Consider the following 22,382-nt stretch of genomic DNA (forward strand, 5'->3'; position numbering starts at 1 on the left):
CCATGACGTCCTCTCTGTCCCCCAGCGACACACTGACCTCTCCATGACTTCCTCCTCTCTGTCCCCCAGCGACACACTGACCTCTCCATGACTTCCTCTCTGTCCCCCAGCGACACACTGACCTCTCCATGACGTCCTCTCTGTCCCCCAGCGACACACTGACCTCGCCATGACTTCCTCCTCTCTGTCCCCCAGCGACACACTGACCTCTCCATGACTTCCTCCTCTCTGTCCCCCAGCGACACACTGACCTCTCCATGACTTCCTCTCTGTCCCCCAGCGACACACTGACCTCTCCATGACTTCCTCTCTGTCCCCCAGCGACACACTGACCTCTCCATGACTTCCTCCTCTCTGTCCCCCAGCGACACACTGAAATCTCCATGACTTCCTCTCTGTCCCCCAGCGACACACTGACCTCTCCATGACCTCCTCTCTGTCCCCCAGCGACACACTGACCTCTCCATGACTTCCTCCTCTCTGTCCCCCAGCGACACACTGACCTCTCCATGACTTCCTCCTCTCTGTCCCCCAGCGACACACTGACCTCTCCATGACTTCCTCCTCTCTGTCCCCCAGCGACACACTGACCTCTCCATGACTTCCTCTCTGTCCCCCAGCGACACACTGACCTCTCCATGACTTCCTCTCTGTCCCCCAGCGACACACTGACCTCTCCATGACTTCCTCTCTGTCCCCCAGCGACACACTGACCTCGTCATGACTTCCTCTCTGTCCCCCAGCGACACACTGACCTCTCCATGACTTCCTCTCTGTCCCCCAGCGACACACTGACCTCTCCATGACTTCCTCCTCTCTGTCCCCCAGCGACACACTGACCTCTCCATGACTTCCTCCTCTCTGTCCCCCAGCGACACACTGACCTCTCCATGACTTCCTCTCTGTCCCCCAGCGACACACTGACCTCTCCATGACTTCCTCCTCTCTGTCCCCCAGCGACACACTGACCTCTCCATGACTTCCTCCTCTCTGTCCCCCAGCGACACACTGACCTCTCCATGACTTCCTCTCTGTCCCCCAGCGACACACTGACCTCTCCATGACTTCCTCCTCTCTGTCCCCCAGCGACACACTGACCTCTCCATGACTTCCTCTCTGTCCCCCAGCGACACACTGACCTCTCCATGACTTCCTCTCTGTCCCCCAGCGACACACTGACCTCTCCATGACCTCCTCTCTGTCCCCCAGCGACACACTGACCTCGTCATGACTTCCTCCTCTCTGTCCCCCAGCGACACACTGACCTCTCCATGACTTCCTCTCTGTCCCCCAGCGACACACTGACCTCGTCATGACTTCCTCTCTGTCCCCCAGCGACACACTGACCTCTCCATGACCTCCTCTCTGTCCCCCAGCGACACACTGACCTCTCCATGACTTCCTCTCTGTCCCCCAGCGACACACTGACCTCTCCATGACTTCCTCTCTGTCCCCCAGCGACACACTGACCTCGTCATGACTTCCTCCTCTCTGTCCCCCAGCGACACACTGACCTCTCCATGACTTCCTCCTCTCTGTCCCCCAGCGACACACTGACCTCTCCATGACTTCCTCCTCTCTGTCCCCCAGCGACACACTGACCTCTCCATGACTTCCTCTCTGTCCCCCAGCGACACACTGACCTCTCCATGACTTCCTCTCTGTCCCCCAGCGACACACTGACCTCTCCATGACTTCCTCCTCTCTGTCCCCCAGCGACACACTGACCTCTCCATGACTTCCTCCTCTCTGTCCCCCAGCGACACACTGACCTCTCCATGACTTCCTCTCTGTCCCCCAGCGACACACTGACCTCTCCATGACTTCCTCTCTGTCCCCCAGCGACACACTGACCTCTCCATGACTTCCTCTCTGTCCCCCAGCGACACACTGACCTCTCCATGACTTCCTCTCTGTCCCCCAGCGACACACTGACCTCTCCATGACTTCCTCTCTGTCCCCCAGCGACACACTGACCTCGCCATGACTTCCTCCTCTCTGTCCCCCAGCGACACACTGACCTCTCCATGACTTCCTCTCTGTCCCCCAGCGACACACTGACCTCTCCATGACTTCCTCTCTGTCCCCCAGCGACACACTGACCTCGCCATGACTTCCTCCTCTCTGTCCCCCAGCGACACACTGACCTCGTCATGACTTCCTCTCTGTCCCCCAGCGACACACTGACCTCTCCATGACTTCCTCCTCTCTGTCCCCCAGCGACACACTGACCTCTCCATGACTTCCTCCTCTCTGTCCCCCAGCGACACACTGACCTCTCCATGACTTCCTCTCTGTCCCCCAGCGACACACTGACCTCTCCATGACTTCCTCTCTGTCCCCCAGCGACACACTGACCTCTCCATGACTTCCTCTCTGTCCCCCAGCGACACACTGACCTCTCCATGACTTCCTCTCTGTCCCCCAGCGACACACTGACCTCTCCATGACTTCCTCCTCTCTGTCCCCCAGCGACACACTGACCTCTCCATGACTTCCTCTCTGTCCCCCAGCGACACACTGACCTCTCCATGACCTCCTCTCTGTCCCCCAGCGACACACTGACCTCTCCATGACTTCCTCCTCTCTGTCCCCCAGCGACACACTGACCTCTCCATGACCTCCTCTCTGTCCCCCAGCGACACACTGACCTCTCCATGACTTCCTCTCTGTCCCCCAGCGACACACTGACCTCTCCATGACTTCCTCTTCTCTGTCCACCTCCTCAACACTGACCTCGCCATGACTTCCTCTCTGTCCCCCAGCGACACACTGACCTCTCCATGACTTCCTCTCTGTCCCCCAGCGACACACTGACCTCTCCATGACTTCCTCCTCTCTGTCCCCCAGCGACACACTGACCTCTCCATGACTTCCTCCTCTCTGTCCACCTCCTCAACACTGACCTCTCCATGACTTCCTCCTCTCTGTCCACCTCCTCAACACTGACCTCGCCATGACTTCCTCCTCTCTGTCCACCTCCTCAACACTGACCTCGCCATGACTTCCTTCTCTCTGTCCACTCTGCTCTGATCCTTCCGCCCCCCGGTCAGTGCGTTTACATGTCTGTTGAGAGGCAGACAGCCTGTACAGTCCTAACTTAACACTGACCATACCAGACACCCTGTACAGTCCTAACTTAACACTGACCATACCAGACACCCTGTACAATCCTAACTTAACACTGACCATACCAGACACCCTGTACAGTCCTAACTTAACACTGACCATACCAGACACCCTGTACAGTCCTAACTTAACACTGACCATACCAGACAGCCTGTACAGTCCTAACTTAACACTGACCATACCAGACACCCTGTACAGTCCTAACTTAACACTGACCATACCAGACACCCTGTACAGTCCTAACTTAACACTGACCATACCAGACACCTGTACAGTCCTAACTTAACACTGACCATACCAGACACCTGTACAGTCCTAACTTAACACTGACCATACCAGACACCCTGTACAGTCCTAACTTAACACTGACCATACCAGACACCTGTACAGTCCTAACTTAACACTGACCATACCAGACACCCTGTACAGTCCTAACTTAACACTGACCATACCAGACACCTGTACAGTCCTAACTTAACACTGACCATACCAGACACCAAAGACTGGACTGAGAGGGGGAGAGGAGGGATGAAGTGATCAAAAGGGGGGAGGAGAAAGAGAGAAGAGGGAGAGCGCTGATTCTGGAACCACTTAGCCTTTCTCATCATCTGTGGACATTTCTCATGGCAAGCCAAGGATGAAGCCCTTCCTACCTCCAGCCCTGCACCCCCCCCCTCCATGTCCACTTGGCCACCCTCACAGAGTTTGTTACTTACCATGACACACACCCTGTAACAGCACACACACACACACACGCCAGCTACAGAACAAGAGGGTACAAAATAGATTGTTTCCTCTCCAGACAAAATATTTGCAGAACGGTAACAAGAGACAGAGGTTACGTGGACAAGGGCTATGTACATTACTGACATCCCGCTCCCCCGAAGACACACACACACACACACACACACACACACACACACCTCACTTGTACGTCTGAGTTTCTAAACCAGCAATTTACACCAGCTGCATTTCCCCCAGTCTGCTTATAAACAAATGCTTTCTGTTGACGGAATCATTGCTCAGGAGCAAGATGTGGGGTCCAGACCCACACAGCAAGAGTACTATAGTGAGTAAGGCTGGCTCTGGGAAGACCACAATTTGGTCATTTAGCAGAGTCTTTTTATCCAAAGTGACTTCCAATGTTATGAGCTAGTGTTGGGGTGTAAGGTCACTGCGTTCCAGTTGCCTCTGAAGTCCTCATTCGGTGCTGGGTATGGCGTCACACCTCAGTTTACCGCCTTCCACTTACAACTAGTCGAAAAACCCACTTTAGCCTGATCTTTGTTAGCCAAGTTAACCATTGTTGGCAATACCAGTTGATAACAACGCACTATGCGGTATTTTGAGCATACAAACACTGTGGCAACCTGTCCGCAGATAGAAGTTGGACAGTACTGTGTATACGATTGATTTAATGAGACAAAAATAAGACAGACATGCTAATAAACAGTATTACTACAGCTTTCACTTAAAATGGATTCATGGAGCAGCCATTTTGATTTTGAGGTAGGAGTTGTGGTTGGGGCAGGTGAGGTTCCCCCGAGTTTCCAAGGTTTACAGATTACAGATAACATTTCCGCCGGGGAACTTCCGAGTTCTCGAGGCAACTGGAAAGCAGCATAATATGTACAATGGCCCAGTGGTAGGCAATGATTGTCAAGTGGCCTGGCCCGGTCTTGAACCAGCAACCTTTCTGGTCAGATGCTCTAACCACTGGGCTGCCTACTGCCAGACTACTAACCTGTTTTAAATAGCCAGCTGTCCTCTGCTAGCCTGCTAGTCTCTCTGAGCCAACCCCTCAGCCTGCTAGTCTCTCTGAGCCAACCCCTCAGCCTGCTAGTCTCTCTGAGCCAACCCCTCAGCCTGCTAGTCTCTCTGAGCCAACCCCTCAGCCTGCTAGTCTCTCTGAGCCAACCCCTCAGCCTGCTAGTCTCTCTGAGCCAACCCCTCAGCCTGCTAGTCTCTCTGAGCCAACCCCTCAGCCTGCTAGTCTCTCTGAGCCAACCCCTCAGCCTGCTAGTCTCTCTGAGCCAACCCCTCAGCCTGCTAGTCTCTCTGAGCCAACCCCTCAGCCTGCTAGTCTCTCTGAGCCAACCCCTCAGCCTGCTAGTCTCTCTGAGCCAACCCCTCAGCCTGCTAGTCTCTCTGAGCCAACCCCTCAGCCTGCTAGTCTCTCTGAGCCAACCCCTCAGCCTGCTAGTCTCTCTGAGCCAACCCCTCAGCCTGCTAGTCTCTCTGAGCCAACCCCTCAGCCTGCTAGTCTCTCTGAGCCAACCCCTCAGCCTGCTAGTCTCTCTGAGCCAACCCCTCAGCCTGCTAGTCTCTCTGAGCCAACCCCTCAGCCTGCTAGTCTCTCTGAGCCAACCCCTCAGCCTGCTAGTCTCTCTGAGCCAACCCCTCAGCCTGCTAGTCTCTCTGAGCCAACCCCTCAGCCTGCTAGTCTCTCTGAGCCAACCCCTCAGCCTGCTAGTCTCTCTGAGCCAACCCCTCAGCCTGCTAGTCTCTCTGAGCCAACCCCTCAGCCTGCTAGTCTCTCTGAGCCAACCCCTCAGCCTGCTAGTCTCTCTGAGCCAACCCCTCAGCCTGCTAGTCTCTCTGAGCCAACCCCTCAGCCTGCTAGTCTCTCTGAGCCAACCCCTCAGCCTGCTAGTCTCTCTGAGCCAACCCCTCAGCCTGCTAGTCTCTCTGAGCCAACCCCTCAGCCTGCTAGTCTCTCTGAGCCAACCCCTCAGCCTGCTAGTCTCTCTGAGCCAACCCCTCAGCCTGCTAGTCTCTCTGAGCCAACCCCTCAGCCTGCTAGTCTCTCTGAGCCAACCCCTCAGCCTGCTAGTCTCTCTGAGCCAACCCCTCAGCCTGCTAGTCTCTCTGAGCCAACCCCTCAGCCTGCTAGTCTCTCTGAGCCAACCCCTCAGCCTGCTAGTCTCTCTGAGCCAACCCCTCAGCCTGCTAGTCTCTCTGAGCCAACCCCTCAGGGTAGGAAGCCTTTAGTGGGACAGGTGTGATGAAGACCAGTCAATGGTGTGATGAAGACCAGTCAATGGTGTGATGAAGACCAGTCAATGGTGTGATGAAGACCAGTCAATGGTGTGATGAAGACCAGTCAATGGTGTGATGAAGACCAGTCAATGGTGTGATGAAGACCAGTCAATGGTGTGATGAAGACCAGTCAATGGTGTGATGAAGACCAGTCAATGGTGTGATGAAGACCAGTCAATGGTGTGATGAAGACCAGTCAATGGTGTGATGAAGACCAGTCAATGGTGTGATGAAGGCTGGTCAGGGGGACAGGTGTGATGAAGGCTGGTCAGGGGGACAGGTGTGATGAAGGCTGGTCAGGGGGACAGGTGTGATGAAGGCTGGTCAGGGGGACAGGTGTGATGAAGGCTGGTCAGGGTTAGGGTTAGAGGCCGGCCGAGCCACGCCCTGTTGTAGTGGCCTCAGAAGAAGAAGCAGGGTTGGGTCTTTATCTCTCAAGGCCATTGTTCTCAGAGTTGTGACGTTGGAAAACTGTTTGCTCGACTGCGTATTGATTCTCCATCGGTCTGGGAACCGCTAGACTGAAACACATACAGTGTACACACACACACACACACACACACACACACACACACACACACACACACACACACACACACACACACACACACACACGACCAACCCCTCTCAGTTAATGACCTTGTCACTTGTGTGCCCCTTGGAAAAAACAGGACTACAGGGCTCTAAAACCCTCATGGTCACCTGACTCACCTCACTGCTGGTCCCTCACTGCTGGTCTAAGAGGAACACCTCACTGCTGGTCTAAGAGGAACTCACCTCACTGCTGGTCTAAGAGGAACCTCACTGCTGGTCTAAGAGGAACTCACCTCACTGCTGGTCTAAGAGGGTCACCTCACTGCTGGTCTAAGAGGAACTCACCTCACTGCTGGTCTAAGAGGAACCTCACTGCTGGTCTAAGAGGGTCACCTCACTGCTGGTCTAAGAGGAACTCACCTCACTGCTGGTCTAAGAGGAACCTCACTGCTGGTCTAAGAGGGTCACCTCACTGCTGGTCTAAGAGGAACTGTCACCTCACTGCTGGTCTAAGAGGAACTGTCACCTCACTGCTGGTCTAAGAGGGTCACCTCACTGCTGGTCTAAGAGGAACTCACCTCACTGCTGGTCTAAGAGGAACCTCACTGCTGGTCTAAGAGGAACTGTCACCTCACTGCTGGTCTAAGAGGAACTGTCACCTCACTGCTGGTCTAAGAGGGTCACCTCACTGCTGGTCTAAGAGGGTCACCTCACTGCTGGTCTAAGAGGAACTCACCTCACTGCTGGTCTAAGAGGAACTCACCTCACTGCTGGTCTAAGAGGAACTGTCACCTCACTGCTGGTCTAAGAGGAACCTCACTGCTGGTCTAAGAGGAACCTCACTGCTGGTCTAAGAGGAACTCACCTCACTGCTGGTCTAAGAGGAACCTCACTGCTGGTCTAAGAGGGTCACCTCACTGCTGGTCTAAGAGGAACTGTCACCTCACTGCTGGTCTAAGAGGGTCACCTCACTGCTGGTCTAAGAGGGTCACCTCACTGCTGGTCTAAGAGGAACTCACCTCACTGCTGGTCTAAGAGGAACTGTCACCTCACTGCTGGTCTAAGAGGAACTCACCTCACTGCTGGTCTAAGAGGAACTGTCACCTCACTGCTGGTCTAAGAGGAACCTCACTGCTGGTCTAAGAGGAACCTCACTGCTGGTCTAAGAGGGTCACCTCACTGCTGGTCTAAGAGGGTCACCTCACTGCTGGTCTAAGAGGAACTCACCTCACTGCTGGTCTAAGAGGAACTCACCTCACTGCTGGTCTAAGAGGAACTGTCACCTCACTGCTGGTCTAAGAGGAACCTCACTGCTGGTCTAAGAGGAACCTCACTGCTGGTCTAAGAGGAACTCACCTCACTGCTGGTCTAAGAGGAACCTCACTGCTGGTCTAAGAGGGTCACCTCACTGCTGGTCTAAGAGGAACTCACCTCACTGCTGGTCTAAGAGGAACTCACCTCACTGCTGGTCTAAGAGGAACTCACCTCACTGCTGGTCTAAGAGGAACTGTCACCTCACTGCTGGTCTAAGAGGAACTCACCTCACTGCTGGTCTAAGAGGAACTCACCTCACTGCTGGTCTAAGAGGAACTGTCACCTCACTGCTGGTCTAAGAGGAACCTCACTGCTGGTCTAAGAGGAACCTCACTGCTGGTCTAAGAGGAACTCACCTCACTGCTGGTCTAAGAGGAACTGTCACCTCACTGCTGGTCTAAGAGGGTCACCTCACTGCTGGTCTAAGAGGGTCACCTCACTGCTGGTCTAAGAGGAACTCACCTCACTGCTGGTCTAAGAGGAACTCACCTCACTGCTGGTCTAAGAGGAACTGTCACCTCACTGCTGGTCTAAGAGGAACCTCACTGCTGGTCTAAGAGGAACCTCACTGCTGGTCTAAGAGGAACTCACCTCACTGCTGGTCTAAGAGGAACCTCACTGCTGGTCTAAGAGGGTCACCTCACTGCTGGTCTAAGAGGAACCTCACTGCTGGTCTAAGAGGAACCTCACTGCTGGTCTAAGAGGAACTCACCTCACTGCTGGTCTAAGAGGAACTCACCTCACTGCTGGTCTAAGAGGAACTCACCTCACTGCTGGTCTAAGAGGAACCTCACTGCTGGTCTAAGAGGAACTCACCTCACTGCTGGTCTAAGAGGAACTCACCTCACTGCTGGTCTAAGAGGAACCTCACTGCTGGTCTAAGAGGAACCTCACTGCTGGTCTAAGAGGAACCTCACTGCTGGTCTAAGAGGAACTCACCTCACTGCTGGTCTAAGAGGGTCACCTCACTGCTGGTCTAAGAGGGTCACCTCACTGCTGGTCTAAGAGGAACCTCACTGCTGGTCTAAGAGGAACTCACCTCACTGCTGGTCTAAGAGGAACCTCACTGCTGGTCTAAGAGGAACCTCACTGCTGGTCTAAGAGGAACTCACCTCACTGCTGGTCTAAGAGGAACTGTCACCTCACTGCTGGTCTAAGAGGAACCTCACTGCTGGTCTAAGAGGAACCTCACTGCTGGTCTAAGAGGAACTCACCTCACTGCTGGTCTAAGAGGAACCTCACTGCTGGTCTAAGAGGGTCACCTCACTGCTGGTCTAAGAGGAACCTCACTGCTGGTCTAAGAGGAACCTCACTGCTGGTCTAAGAGGAACTCACCTCACTGCTGGTCTAAGAGGAACTCACCTCACTGCTGGTCTAAGAGGAACTCACCTCACTGCTGGTCTAAGAGGAACCTCACTGCTGGGCTAAGAGGGTCACCTCACTGCTGGTCTAAGAGGAACTCACCTCACTGCTGGTCTAAGAGGAACTCACCTCACTGCTGGTCTAAGAGGAACTCACCTCACTGCTGGTCTAAGAGGAACTGTCACCTCACTGCTGGTCTAAGAGGAACTCACCTCACTGCTGGTCTAAGAGGAACCTCACTGCTGGTCTAAGAGGAACTCACCTCACTGCTGGTCTAAGAGGAACCTCACTGCTGGTCTAAGAGGGTCACCTCACTGCTGGTCTAAGAGGGTCACCTCACTGCTGGTCTAAGAGGAACTCACCTCACTGCTGGTCTAAGAGGAACCTCACTGCTGGTCTAAGAGGGTCACCTCACTGCTGGTCTAAGAGGAACTCACCTCACTGCTGGTCTAAGAGGAACCTCACTGCTGGTCTAAGAGGAACTCACCTCACTGCTGGTCTAAGAGGAACTCACCTCACTGCTGGTCTAAGAGGAACTGTCACCTCACTGCTGGTCTAAGAGGGTCACCTCACTGCTGGTCTAAGAGGAACTCACCTCACTGCTGGTCTAAGAGGAACTCACCTCACTGCTGGTCTAAGAGGAACCTCACTGCTGGTCTAAGAGGGTCACCTCACTGCTGGTCTAAGAGGAACTCACCTCACTGCTGGTCTAAGAGGAACCTCACTGCTGGTCTAAGAGGAACTCACCTCACTGCTGGTCTAAGAGGAACTCACCTCACTGCTGGTCTAAGAGGAACTGTCACCTCACTGCTGGTCTAAGAGGGTCACCTCACTGCTGGTCTAAGAGGAACTCACCTCACTGCTGGTCTAAGAGGAACTCACCTCACTGCTGGTCTAAGAGGAACTCACCTCACTGCTGGTCTAAGAGGAACTGTCACCTCACTGCTGGTCTAAGAGGAACTCACCTCACTGCTGGTCTAAGAGGAACCTCACTGCTGGTCTAAGAGGAACACCTCACTGCTGGTCTAAGAGGAACTCACCTCACTGCTGGTCTAAGAGGAACTGTCACCTCACTGCTGGTCTAAGAGGGTCACCTCACTGCTGGTCTAAGAGGGTCACCTCACTGCTGGTCTAAGAGGAACTCACCTCACTGCTGGTCTAAGAGGAACTCACCTCACTGCTGGTCTAAGAGGAACCTCACTGCTGGTCTAAGAGGAACTCACCTCACTGCTGGTCTAAGAGGAACTCACCTCACTGCTGGTCTAAGAGGAACTGTCACCTCACTGCTGGTCTAAGAGGAACTCACCTCACTGCTGGTCTAAGAGGAACTCACCTCACTGCTGGTCTAAGAGGAACTCACCTCACTGCTGGTCTAAGAGGAACTGTCACCTCACTGCTGGTCTAAGAGGAACTCACCTCACTGCTGGTCTAAGAGGAACCTCACTGCTGGTCTAAGAGGAACACCTCACTGCTGGTCTAAGAGGAACTCACCTCACTGCTGGTCTAAGAGGAACTGTCACCTCACTGCTGGTCTAAGAGGAACCTCACTGCTGGTCTAAGAGGAACCTCACTGCTGGTCTAAGAGGAACCTCACTGCTGGTCTAAGAGGAACTCACCTCACTGCTGGTCTGTCACCTCACTGCTGGTCTAAGAGGAACTCACCTCACTGCTGGTCTAAGAGGAACTCACCTCACTGCTGGTCTGTCACCTCACTGCTGGTCTAAGAGGAACTCACCTCACTGCTGGTCTAAGAGGAACTCACCTCACTGCTGGTCTAAGAGGAACTCACCTCACTGCTGGTCTAAGAGGAACTGTCACCTCACTGCTGGTCTAAGAGGAACCTCACTGCTGGTCTAAGAGGAACCTCACTGCTGGTCTAAGAGGAACCTCACTGCTGGTCTAAGAGGAACTCACCTCACTGCTGGTCTGTCACCTCACTGCTGGTCTAAGAGGAACTCACCTCACTGCTGGTCTAAGAGGAACTCACCTCACTGCTGGTCTAAGAGGAACCTCACTGCTGGTCTAAGAGGAACACCTCACTGCTGGTCTAAGAGGAACTCACCTCACTGCTGGTCTAAGAGGAACTGTCACCTCACTGCTGGTCTAAGAGGAACTCACCTCACTGCTGGTCTAAGAGGAACTCACTGCTGGTCTAAGAGGAACTCACCTCACTGCTGGTCTAAGAGGAACCTCACTGCTGGTCTAAGAGGAACCTCACTGCTGGGCTAAGAGGAACTCACCTCACTGCTGGTCTAAGAGGAACTCACCTCACTGCTGGTCTAAGAGGAACTCACCTCACTGCTGGTCTAAGAGGAACTGTCACCTCACTGCTGGTCTAAGAGGGTCACCTCACTGCTGGTCTAAGAGGAACCTCACTGCTGGTCTAAGAGGAACACCTCACTGCTGGTCTAAGAGGAACTCACCTCACTGCTGGTCTAAGAGGAACTCACCTCACTGCTGGTCTAAGAGGAACTCACCTCACTGCTGGTCTAAGAGGAACTGTCACCTCACTGCTGGTCTAAGAGGGTCACCTCACTGCTGGTCTAAGAGGAACCTCACTGCTGGTCTAAGAGGAACTCACCTCACTGCTGGTCTAAGAGGAACTCACCTCACTGCTGGTCTAAGAGGAACTCACCTCACTGCTGGTCTAAGAGGAACCTCACTGCTGGGCTAAGAGGAACTCACCTCACTGCTGGTCTAAGAGGAACACCTCACTGCTGGTCTAAGAGGAACTCACCTCACTGCTGGTCTAAGAGGAACTAAGTTGTTGGAATCTGTCAGGATGAGAAATTGCTGTGCTCCTCTCTCATCTGAGCTCTGATGTCACCAGCCACACACACACACACTGACACACACACACTGACACACACACAGAATTTAAATGCGCTCTTTTTCACATAAACAATACACATTTAACTCTTTTTCTCACAAACATGCATATACACAACAACAAATACATTCCCCCTGTTCCTGGGAAACGTCAGGTATTGTGATGAATTGCTTTCCACACACACACACACACACACACACACACACACACAAGCAAACACAAAAAAACATTCCCCCTCTTCCTGGGAAAACGTCAGCTATTGTGATGAATTACCTTCCCACACCTCTGGACTGATGCCATTTTCTCACCCACTGTAACCAGTCATGGGTGATAAAGTTGGTGGTTATTTGCACTTATTACTCAACACGCCGACCCTGGGACAATGGGACGGTCACCTGTGGCCAGGCCAGCTGTGCCACCTCCCTGAGATTCAGCTTAGAGCAAACGTCATTTTGGTGGCAGGTTTCATGAACTCCCACACTGATTACATCCTCAGTCCAATTGCTGAATTAATTGATTGGCCAATTAGCCTAACTATGCCTCTGTTACAATAAGTTAATGTACACGAGTTTTGATGCCTGAGGCAAGATGTTTTCGATTGCCGCTTACTCATGTTAGACAGCCCCCTCTGTAGTGGGCGACTGTTTGCTCATTACCACCTAGACCTTGGATGTGGGTGTTTGTGTGTGTGTAGACATGCACGGTTTGGCAAATCAATGATGTATTCATGCAGTCAAGTTTAATGATGGGCCACCTTGAGGTATTGAACAGTCACAGTGCAACCTGAGCAGTCTGGGCTTGGTGTCTGGCGCCCTCTAGTGGCGTCTAGTGTTCCTGTTCCCTATCTCGTCTCTCCTTTTCCTCTACTTCTCCACCTCATCCTCTACCCCTCTCTTCTTCTACCCCTCCTCTACCTCTCTCCTCTACCTCTCTCCTCTACTTCTCCACCTCTCTTCCTCTACCCCTCTCATCTACTTCTCCACCTCTCTTCCTCTACCTCTCTCCTCTACTTCTCCACCTCTCTTCCTCTACCTCTCTCCTCTACTTCTCCACCTCTCTTCCTCTACCCCTCTCCTCTACTTCTCCACCTCTCTCCTCTACTTCTCCACCTCTCTTCCTCTACCCCTCTCATCTACTTCTCCACTTCTCTCCCCTACTTCTCCACCTCTCTTCCTCTACCCCTCTCCTCTTCTTCTCCACCTCTCTCCTCTACTTCTCCACCTCTTTTCCTCTACCTCTCTCTACTTCTCCACCTCTCTACTCTACTTCTCCACCTCTCTTCCTCCACCTCTCTTCCTCTCTTCCTCTACCCCTCTCCTCTGTGTCTTGTCCTCAGCTGCCATATGACGGCCATGATGCTGGCAGCCAGAGACGGCTGCAGTCAGGTGATCAACCTGCTGGTGTCCCACGGAGCCGAGGTCAACGTCCAGGACCTCCACGGCTACACGGTAGGAGAAGAACCCCAGAAGAGTGACGCACAGAGGAGGGGGGGCTGTGTTTGTCAATCACTGATTGGGGAAGACATTTTTGTTGCGCGCCTGGTTTGGTCAGAATAGTGTGTGTGTGTGTGTGTGTGTGTGTTCCAGGCCCTAGCAGTGGCTGTGCAGTATGGCAGGGAACAGGCTGTCCTCAAGCTGCTCGAGCTGGGAGCCGACAGGAACCTCAAGACCACTGCGGGGAAGAGCGTGGCCGACCTAGCCAGGGTGTTCAAACGAACACAGGTACAAAACCCCCAACCTCCAACCCCCAGTATTGTACAGTGTACCGCGCTGATAGGATGACTTTCACACACATCCCCCCCCCAAAACACTGATGCTGGCTCTGTGACTCTGCACACCCTGACCTCAAATGTATACATCAGTGAAAAGTGAACGTCTTCCATTTTGCCAGATCGCCAGGATCCTGGCCTGCCCGGGCGACGCCCTCGCCAACAGCAGGTTGGCTTCCAAGGAGAGGTGAGAACCCGGCCCCTTCCCACATCCACATCACCTGTCGAGAGCTGAGGGGGTTGGATAGGGGCCAGCTCTACTCCCAGGTAGGGTAGGACCTTGGGTTTTATACAGAGATATGCTCAACTAACATTCAACTAACTAACCATACACTATTGACTAACATTACTAACTATACACTAACTTTCAACTAACTATACACCATCACCTAACATTCAACTAATGATACACTATCAAGTAACATTCACTAACTGCACTATCAACTAACAATTCAACTAAATATGAACTAACTATACACTAACATGAACTAGTTGTTGTATACTGTATCAACAGAATTGCAGATGACAGTTTGAACACCTCTATGGTCTATAAAGGCCCCGTCAAAATAGTGTTGCTGAACCTTCTCTGGGATGACAAGATGGAGCCATTATCACTTTCTTTGCTGTTCTATCATCCCCTCCGAGCTACAAGTATGTAGGGGTTCACCGGCAAGGGTTCTACGCAGAATTGAGCTCCATCAGTCAATGTGCTCCAGCAAGGCGCAAGGCAGTGTGTGTGTGCGTGTGTGTGTGTGTGTGTGTGTGTGTTTGTGTGTGTGTGGAGACGTACAACGTAGCCTAGTGAACGTGAGGTGAAACTACGCGACTGGGAGAGGGCTGTTGGTTGGTTGTGCTACCAGACATAAACAATAATAAGCTCCCTTCACGTGTGTTTAGTCCCACCAGGGGCTGATGCAGCATTCTGCATCATGTGACAGTTCATCTGACGCTCTGAGATGTGACTGGTAAAGGTTTCGATTGCGTCTGGCCCCAGAGTAAACCGTCAAATTAACCAGGGCTCCTCAGTCAGGGGGAGGGTTTGACGTGGAACAAATGAGTACCTGAGCGTTTTTTCTTTTGGCTCGGAATGGCTTGGAATGTCTCAAGTTGGGGGGACATTATAGTCTTAAAGTTTAAGGTACAGGTCTCTTAAGTTATAGCTTGAAATCAACGTCAGTTCTACCTTATTAGGGGAAACTTCCCATAGGAATTCAGGGGAATTTATGGGAATTGTAAGTATAATCTAACCTCACAAATGCTCTTCTGGATGAATGGGTAAAAATGCCCACAGACACACTCCAAAATCTTATAGAAAGCCTTCCCAGAAGAGTGGAAGCTGTTATAGCTGCAAAGGGGGACCAACTCCATATTAATGCCTATGAATTTAGAATAGGGTGTCATAAAAGTTCCTGTAGGTGTAATGTGTAGTTTTGTCCATATAGTGTGTGACACACTCTTCATATGGGTAAAATCTGACTTTTCAAACATTCACATACACTATGGCTTTGTGCAGTATTTGCACATGAGCTCAAGTCCGCTTTTAATGGCTTCCACAGCTCTGAAGCTGAACATGGTTCTGTGTAGAGAAATTAGCAGGAAGGATGAGGATGCTCTGTTTGAGTCTTGCTGGCGATCATGTGAAGGAAGTACGACCTGTGCTTGCATGACGCTACCTCGCCAATGGCGGGAGCCAATCCCAGTCATCCGCTCATCCAACATGTCGGAGGACACTGCATTTCATTCAGACCAAAACAACTTGGTGTGGTGATTACAAAAACAAACAAAGCAAGATACAGTATGGCGAATACAAAGCAGTTGCATTACTAAAGACTCTGTTAGTAGTTTTAAGATAAACTGAGATACAGTAGATATGCCTTTCTTAATGGGCAAAATTCCCAAGCTGATGTTCCCCTTGTCATTTTACAGAAATTTACCAGAAACGTTCCACCCCTGTGCAACCCTGTACCTAATGCACTTTTTCTTTGCTGTTGACAGGAGCGTTGCACTGTATCTAAGTGGAAGCAGGAAGAGAAATCCGCCATGGGACCTTAAATCAGAAAAATAATATGAATGGTGTTGAACGCGTGAGAAAAATGATTTCTTGATCTCGACTGTATTGTGCCATGACCATCTCCCTTAATCTCCCATGTCAGCTCACAGAACTGACTAACTCTCCTTTCGCATTCCTGCAGCTCTTAACATGGCCAGACTAATAGTGGTTTTCACCTCTTTTAATAATTTTAAACTCATTCTGGAATAACTGTTTTACAGTATTACGACAAACTGTGACTTGCCTGCAAACTTGACTTGCAAAATAATGTTTTAAATTGACAAATATCATATGTGATGGTCATGGCACAATTCAAATGGGACCAAGAAATCATTTGTTTATCGCCATTGACTACCGTATGTATTTTTTCCGAATTAAGGTCCCAAGGGACGACTCTCTATGCTTTGATGAGAGGTAGGCGGGACACATGGACCCTAAGGAAACTCACTTCAGTAATATCACCAAATCCTTCTTTTTGAACCTGCGCAGTCTGACCAAGCTGGGAGATGTGGAGCTGCTCCTCCACGGTTTGAACCTGGAGCACCTTGCTGACATCATGATGGTGAGTGCTCCTAACAGCTCCGCCGGTGAGGACAGTAGTACCGTCCTCCAGAACCCTGGTCAGCGTGGTGGTGAGTACAGTAGTCCAGTCCTCCAGAACCCTGATCAGCCCGGTGAGTACAGTAGTCCAGTCCTCCAGAACCCTGATCAGCGTGGTGAGTACAGTAGTACAGTCCTCCAGAACCCTGGTCAGCCCGGTGAGTCCAGTAGTACAGTCCTCCAGAACCCTGATCAGCTTGGTGAGTACAGTAGTACAGTCCTCCAGAACCCTGATCAGCCCGGTGAGTACAGTAGTACAGTCCTCCAGAACCCTGGTCAGCCCGGTGAGTCCAGTAGTACAGTCCTCCAGAACCCTGATCAGCGTGGTGAGTACAGTAGTACAGTCCTCCAGAACCCTGATCAGCGTGGTGAGGACAGTAGTACAGTCCTCCAGAACCCTGATCAGCGTGGTGAGTACAGTAGTACAGTCCTCCAGAACCCTGATCAGCGTGGTGTCAGGATGATTAATGAAGACAGGGTTGGCTGGGCACGGGTTGATCAGCGCATCGCACAGACGAGCACACATGCAGGTAGTGGGGGAGCCCAGGTGATCCAGCTGGGGGTTATGGTGGGCCCACGGTGGGATGGTCCAGCTGGGGGTTATGGTGGGATGGTTCAGCTGGGGGTTATGGTAGGCCCACGGTGGGATGGTTCAGCTGGGGGTTTTGGTGGGATGGTTCAGCTGGGGGTTATGGTAGGCCCACGGTGGGATGGTTCAGCTGGGGGTTTTGGTGGGATGGTTCAGCTGGGGGTTAGGGTGGGCCCACGGTGGGATGGTTCAGCTGGGGGTTATGGTAGGCCCACGGTGGGATGGTTCAGCTGGGGGTTTTGGTGGGATGGTTCAGCTGGGGGTTAGGGTGGGCCCACGGTGGGATGGTTCAGCTGGGGGTTTTGGTGGGCCCACGGTGGGATGGTTCAGCTGGGGGTTATGGTAGGCCCACGGTGGGATGGTTCAGCTGGGGGTTATGGTAGGCCCACGGTGGGATGACCGCTTCTGTCTCTCACTCTAGCAGAATGACGTCACCTGGAGCCACTTGCTCACCATGGAGACGGATGACCTGCAGAAGGTAGAGTGAACACGCCTCCTGTGTTCTGTGTGTGTCACCTGACCTGGCTACACCCCGGACCTGAACGCCAGCAGTGTGTCACCTGACCTGGCTTCACCCCGGACCTGAACGCCAGCAGTGTTTGTTTATTTATTTTTCCTTCTTAAGGAATTAGATAGGGCAGCGTGTTCAGTAGATGGAGCCAAAACATGCAGCAAGCTGTATCGCTCTCCCTTCATCTCCCCCTCCATCTCTCTCTCTCTCCACCCTTCCATCTCTCTCTCCCCCCTTCCATCTCTCTCCTTCCACCCTTCATCTCTCTCTCTCTCTCTCCTCCATCTCTCACTCCCTTCTCCATCTCTCCACCCTCCATCTCTCTCTCCCCTCCATCTCTCCACCCCTCCATCTCTCTCTCCCCACCCCTCCATCTCTCTCTGCACTCCACCTTCCCATCTCTCTCTCTCTCTCCACCCCTCCATCACTCTATCTCTCCCTCCTCCATCTCTCTCCACCCACCCCTGCTCTTCTCCCTCCCCCCTCCCATCTCTCTCTCTCTCTCCACCCCTCCACCCCTCCATCTCTCCCTCCTCCATCTCTCTCCACCCACCCCTGCTCTTCTCCCTCCCCCCTCCCATCTCTCTCTCTCTCTCCACCCCTCCACCCCTCTCTCTCTCCCTCCTCCATCTCTCTCCACCCCCCCCTGCTCTTCTCCCTCCCCCCTCCCATCTCTCTCTCTCTCTCCCTCCTCCATCTCTCTCCACCCCCCCCTGCTCTTCTCCCTCCCCCCTCCCATCTCTCTCTCTCTCCACCCCTCCATCACTCTATCTCTCCCTCCTCCATCTCTCTCCACCCACCCCTGCTCTTCTCCCTCCCCCCTCCCAGATTGGCATCACTGACCCTGAGGACCAGAACAAGGTTCTGAGTGCTGTGAAGGAGATGGAGCGGGACAGGGTGGACCTGGACACACTCAACCAGCTGGAGAACATAGACACCGGGTACGCTGGTCACCCAAAACACGCATCATATAAGTCCTGTTTATCTTCTAGCTTAGCTAGAGTTGATTCCCCCCAGCTTCATGGCCGTTGATTCACCATCCGACCATTAAAGGTGGGGTAGGTAGTTTGACGTCAACCAAGGCCTCCGATTGGTCATCTTTTTCAAAAGAACCCGCCCCTCCCTCCTGTCAATCATGATGTAGTCCCTCCCTCCAAACATGACTGGTAGGTGTGGCGAGATGGAGACCCTGATTGGTCAGTACATTCGGGCGCGGTGCATTCTTTGAATCCAAAATACAGAGGCAGCGGCAAACACGGAGATCCAAGTCTAGCACTTCTGTTACTGATAGCTGAAAGGATATTATGCCAAATTTACCAAATAAAGCCAAAAGCTAACTACCTATCCCACCTTTAAGGATCTTCTCAAACTCTACTCTTCCTGAACGAACGCGTGGCACTTCCTGAACGCGTGGCACCGCCACAGCCTATCACGGTTCACCTGGAGCTACGCAGCCATTTTTAAAACCACCCCGTTCCCGTCCTAGAACCAGGGCCACCTACACCACACCTGAACCATCCCTCACCCACTGTGCTTCCTTCTGTTATTCTCCTCTCCCCTCTCCTCCCTCCCTCCCGGCTTCCTCCTCCCATCATCCTCTCTGTCAGAGGCGAGCGGAGCTCGGGGGGTCCTAATGGTTTAAGTGGGGCCGGTAATGATTTGTAAGGTGGGATGCGATGGAAGCCTCGTCTCCGCCCCGGTGACTGATGACGAGGCAGCCACGGGGGCCAAACCGGCCCCGTCTCTCCGCGCTCTTTCACGTCATGAATCCTGGGCGCGGACGTCCCGGGGACGGGCGCGGGACGGGAGGGACGGCGCGGCGAGGGGGGCGTCGGGGAGAGGAGCGCGCCCGGAGAGGCGGTAAATTCCACAGAGTAAATCCCCATACTGTAAACAGTCGAGTCAGGCAGAGCGGACGACTGGAGCTCACGCTGAACGAAAGTCGGTTCCCTGTGGGAAAAGGTACACACACACACACACACACACACACACACACGTACAAACCCCCTACAGCATCCTGTCAGGCAAGCAGTAGCGATGAGCTTTCCACTAGCTTCCCTTTATATCTGTGTGTTTGCGTACGTGTGCGTACAGCAATCCCAAGTCCGAGCTTTTAGGATTTCACGTGTCACCTTGCAAAAATGTCTTCAGTTTAAACGACATTATCAACAGCATTCAGAAGTGTCTAAAAAATTGGAGTCTCGTCAGTGGCTACCTTCCTAGTGGATAGTTAAAGAAACTACTCCCACACACTCTGACTCATCCGGACCGTCCCGTGCCTTGTGCAAGTTACCGCGTCTCAATCTGACGCCTCGCTTCCTCGTGACACTGTGTACACATGCCGATGCCCTTCAGTATGGGAAGAATCTCATCCACATTCCTGCCTCGTTCCACCACCACCACCACCATCGTCTTCATCATCATCATCATCCCCACTCACCTCACCTCAGCACCCTACCACCGTCGTTCCTCTCCCCAGGCCTAAGTACCTCCGGCCCGGACCCCGGCCCCACATCACTCAGCGGGCTCCTAGATAAACTAACACCGCCTTACACCCAGGGCCGAGGAGAGGAGATAGGAGCCCCGGCCTGACTGACAGTGTTTACACGCCGCACTGACAGTGTGTGAGGACAGCGAAACGGCTGCTGCCCCCCAGCGCTAGCGTGCTAGCTCCCCGCGCTAGCCGGGCTATCATTAACACGCAGAGAGCTGTCGGCGTCCCGGGAATGAGTGATGAAGAAAGAGGGCGAGCGGTACAAATCAATTGGAGGTGTGTTTTTTTTCTCTCTCTCTTTTTAAAAGACGGAGCGGGTTTTGAGAGGCCGAGACGGCCACGCTAAGTGTTTTGTCTAACTGGTTGTTGGTGGAGAGGAGAGTTGAGGTGTCCTGTTGTCGGTCTTGCGGACACTGTCGCAAATGCAGTCTTATCGATCTGTCATGTTCCATAAAAGAGGAACGTGTGTTTGTGTGTGTGTGTGTGTGTGTGTGTGTCTGTCTCTAGGAGTGAGGAGCTATACAACTTCCTGATCAGCCTGAGGCAGCAGTGCTGCTACCTGACGGAGACGGTGCAGGATGTCAACAATCGCTTCCCCCTGCGAGGCTCAGAGGTAATACCTGTGTACTACGTGATTGCCACCGTGGTGGTACCGTTTATCCGTGATTGCGGTTGTTTGGTTTGCTCGAGCGAGCTAGCGAAAAGTTATCCTGTAAATGTTGAACTAGCTTGGTAGTACAGGGCCCTGGAGTCCTACAGCAGGGCTGCACACAGACTGAACTGCTTTTTGTGTCTCTGGGTTTTGTTTTTTCTTTCTTTCTGCCTTCCTTGTAACTCCCCTCTCTTCACCCCCTCCAGGTAGTTCTGTCTCTGGACCCTAAGAGGGAGGCCCAGGCGATCTGTAACGAGCTGGTGGCCCAGACCGGGGACCTGCAGAAGGAGGTGTCCTGCCTCCGCAACCTGCTCAGCACGGTCAGTGGTCTGGGAGTGGCTCACTCCTCCACAGCACACCCTCTCCTCCAGAGACCACCCTCTCCTCCAGAGACCACCCTCTCCTCCACAGACCCCCCTCTCCTCCACAGACCTCCCCTCTCCTCCACAGACCTCCCCTCTCCTCCACAGACCTCCCCTCTCCTCCACAGACCTCCCCTCTCCTCCACAGACCTCCCCTCTCCTCCACAGACCACCCTCTCCTCCAGAGACCACCCTCTCCTCCACAGACCCCCCTCTCCTCCAGAGACCACCCTCTCCTCCACAGACCACCCTCTCCTCCACAGCACACCCTCTCCTCCAGAGACCACCCCTGTCCTCCACAGACCACCCTCTCCTCCACAGCACACCCTCTCCTCCAGAGACCACCCCTGTCCTCCACAGACCACCCTCTCCTCCAGAGACCACCCTCTCCTCCACAGACCCCCCTCTCCTCCAGAGACCACCCCTGTCCTCCACAGACCACCCCTGTCCTCCACAGACCACCCTCTCCTCCAGAGACCACCCCTGTCCTCCAGAGACCACCCCTGTCCTCCACAGACCACCCTCTCCTCCACAGACCACCCTCTCCTCCACAGACCACCCTCTCCTCCACAGACCACCCTCTCCTCCACAGACCTCCCCTCTCCTCCACAGACCTCCCCTCTCCTCCACAGACCACCCTCTCCTCCAGAGACCACCCCTGTCCTCCACAGACCACCCTCTCCTCCAGAGACCACCCTCTCCTCCACAGACCACCCTCTCCTCCAGAGACCACCCCTGTCCTCCACAGACCACCCCTGTCCTCCACAGACCACCCTCTCCTCCACAGACCCCCCTCTCCTCCAGAGACCTCCCCTCTCCTCCACAGACCACCCTCTCCTCCACAGACCTCCCCTCTCCTCCACAGACCACCCCTCTCCTCCAGAGACCACCCCTCTCCTCCACAGACCACCCTCTCCTCCACAGACCACCCTCTCCTCCACAGACCACCCTCTCCTCCACAGACCACCCTCTCCTCCAGAGACCACCCTCTCCTCCACAGACCTCCCCTCTCCTCCACAGACCACCCTCTCCTCCAGAGACCACCCTCTCCTCCAGAGACCACCCCTGTCCTCCAGAGACCACCCCTGTCCTCCAGAGACCACCCCTGTCCTCCACAGACCACCCTCTCCTCCACAGACCACCCTCTC

At 53.4% G+C, this 22,382-nt stretch overlaps 2 protein-coding genes across 2 annotated transcripts in view; both read left to right on the plus strand.

Annotated features, from left to right (window-relative positions):
• LOC311328617 (protein-methionine sulfoxide oxidase mical3a-like) overlaps positions 1 to 22,382 on the plus strand; it is a gene marked incomplete at both ends in the record, with an annotated part of 126,304 nt that overhangs the window by 53,947 nt on the left and 49,975 nt on the right.
• The window catches only part of LOC311328615 (ankyrin repeat, SAM and basic leucine zipper domain-containing protein 1-like), a gene marked incomplete at both ends in the record, with an annotated part of 42,790 nt that overhangs the window by 10,585 nt on the left and 9,823 nt on the right, over positions 1 to 22,382 (plus strand). The window contains 8 exons of the mRNA XM_084462560.1: positions 13,545 to 13,656; positions 13,795 to 13,929; positions 14,099 to 14,163; positions 16,516 to 16,588; positions 17,637 to 17,693; positions 18,555 to 18,667; positions 20,728 to 20,833; positions 21,079 to 21,192. Of these exons, the coding sequence (XP_084318686.1) occupies positions 13,545 to 13,656; positions 13,795 to 13,929; positions 14,099 to 14,163; positions 16,516 to 16,588; positions 17,637 to 17,693; positions 18,555 to 18,667; positions 20,728 to 20,833; positions 21,079 to 21,192 (775 nt within the window). The remainder of the gene's footprint in view (positions 1 to 13,544; positions 13,657 to 13,794; positions 13,930 to 14,098; positions 14,164 to 16,515; positions 16,589 to 17,636; positions 17,694 to 18,554; positions 18,668 to 20,727; positions 20,834 to 21,078; positions 21,193 to 22,382) is intronic.

This window comes from Borostomias antarcticus, assembly GCF_949987555.1.
Source record: "Borostomias antarcticus genome assembly, contig: scaffold_101, whole genome shotgun sequence".
NCBI lineage: Eukaryota > Metazoa > Chordata > Actinopteri > Stomiiformes > Stomiidae > Borostomias > Borostomias antarcticus.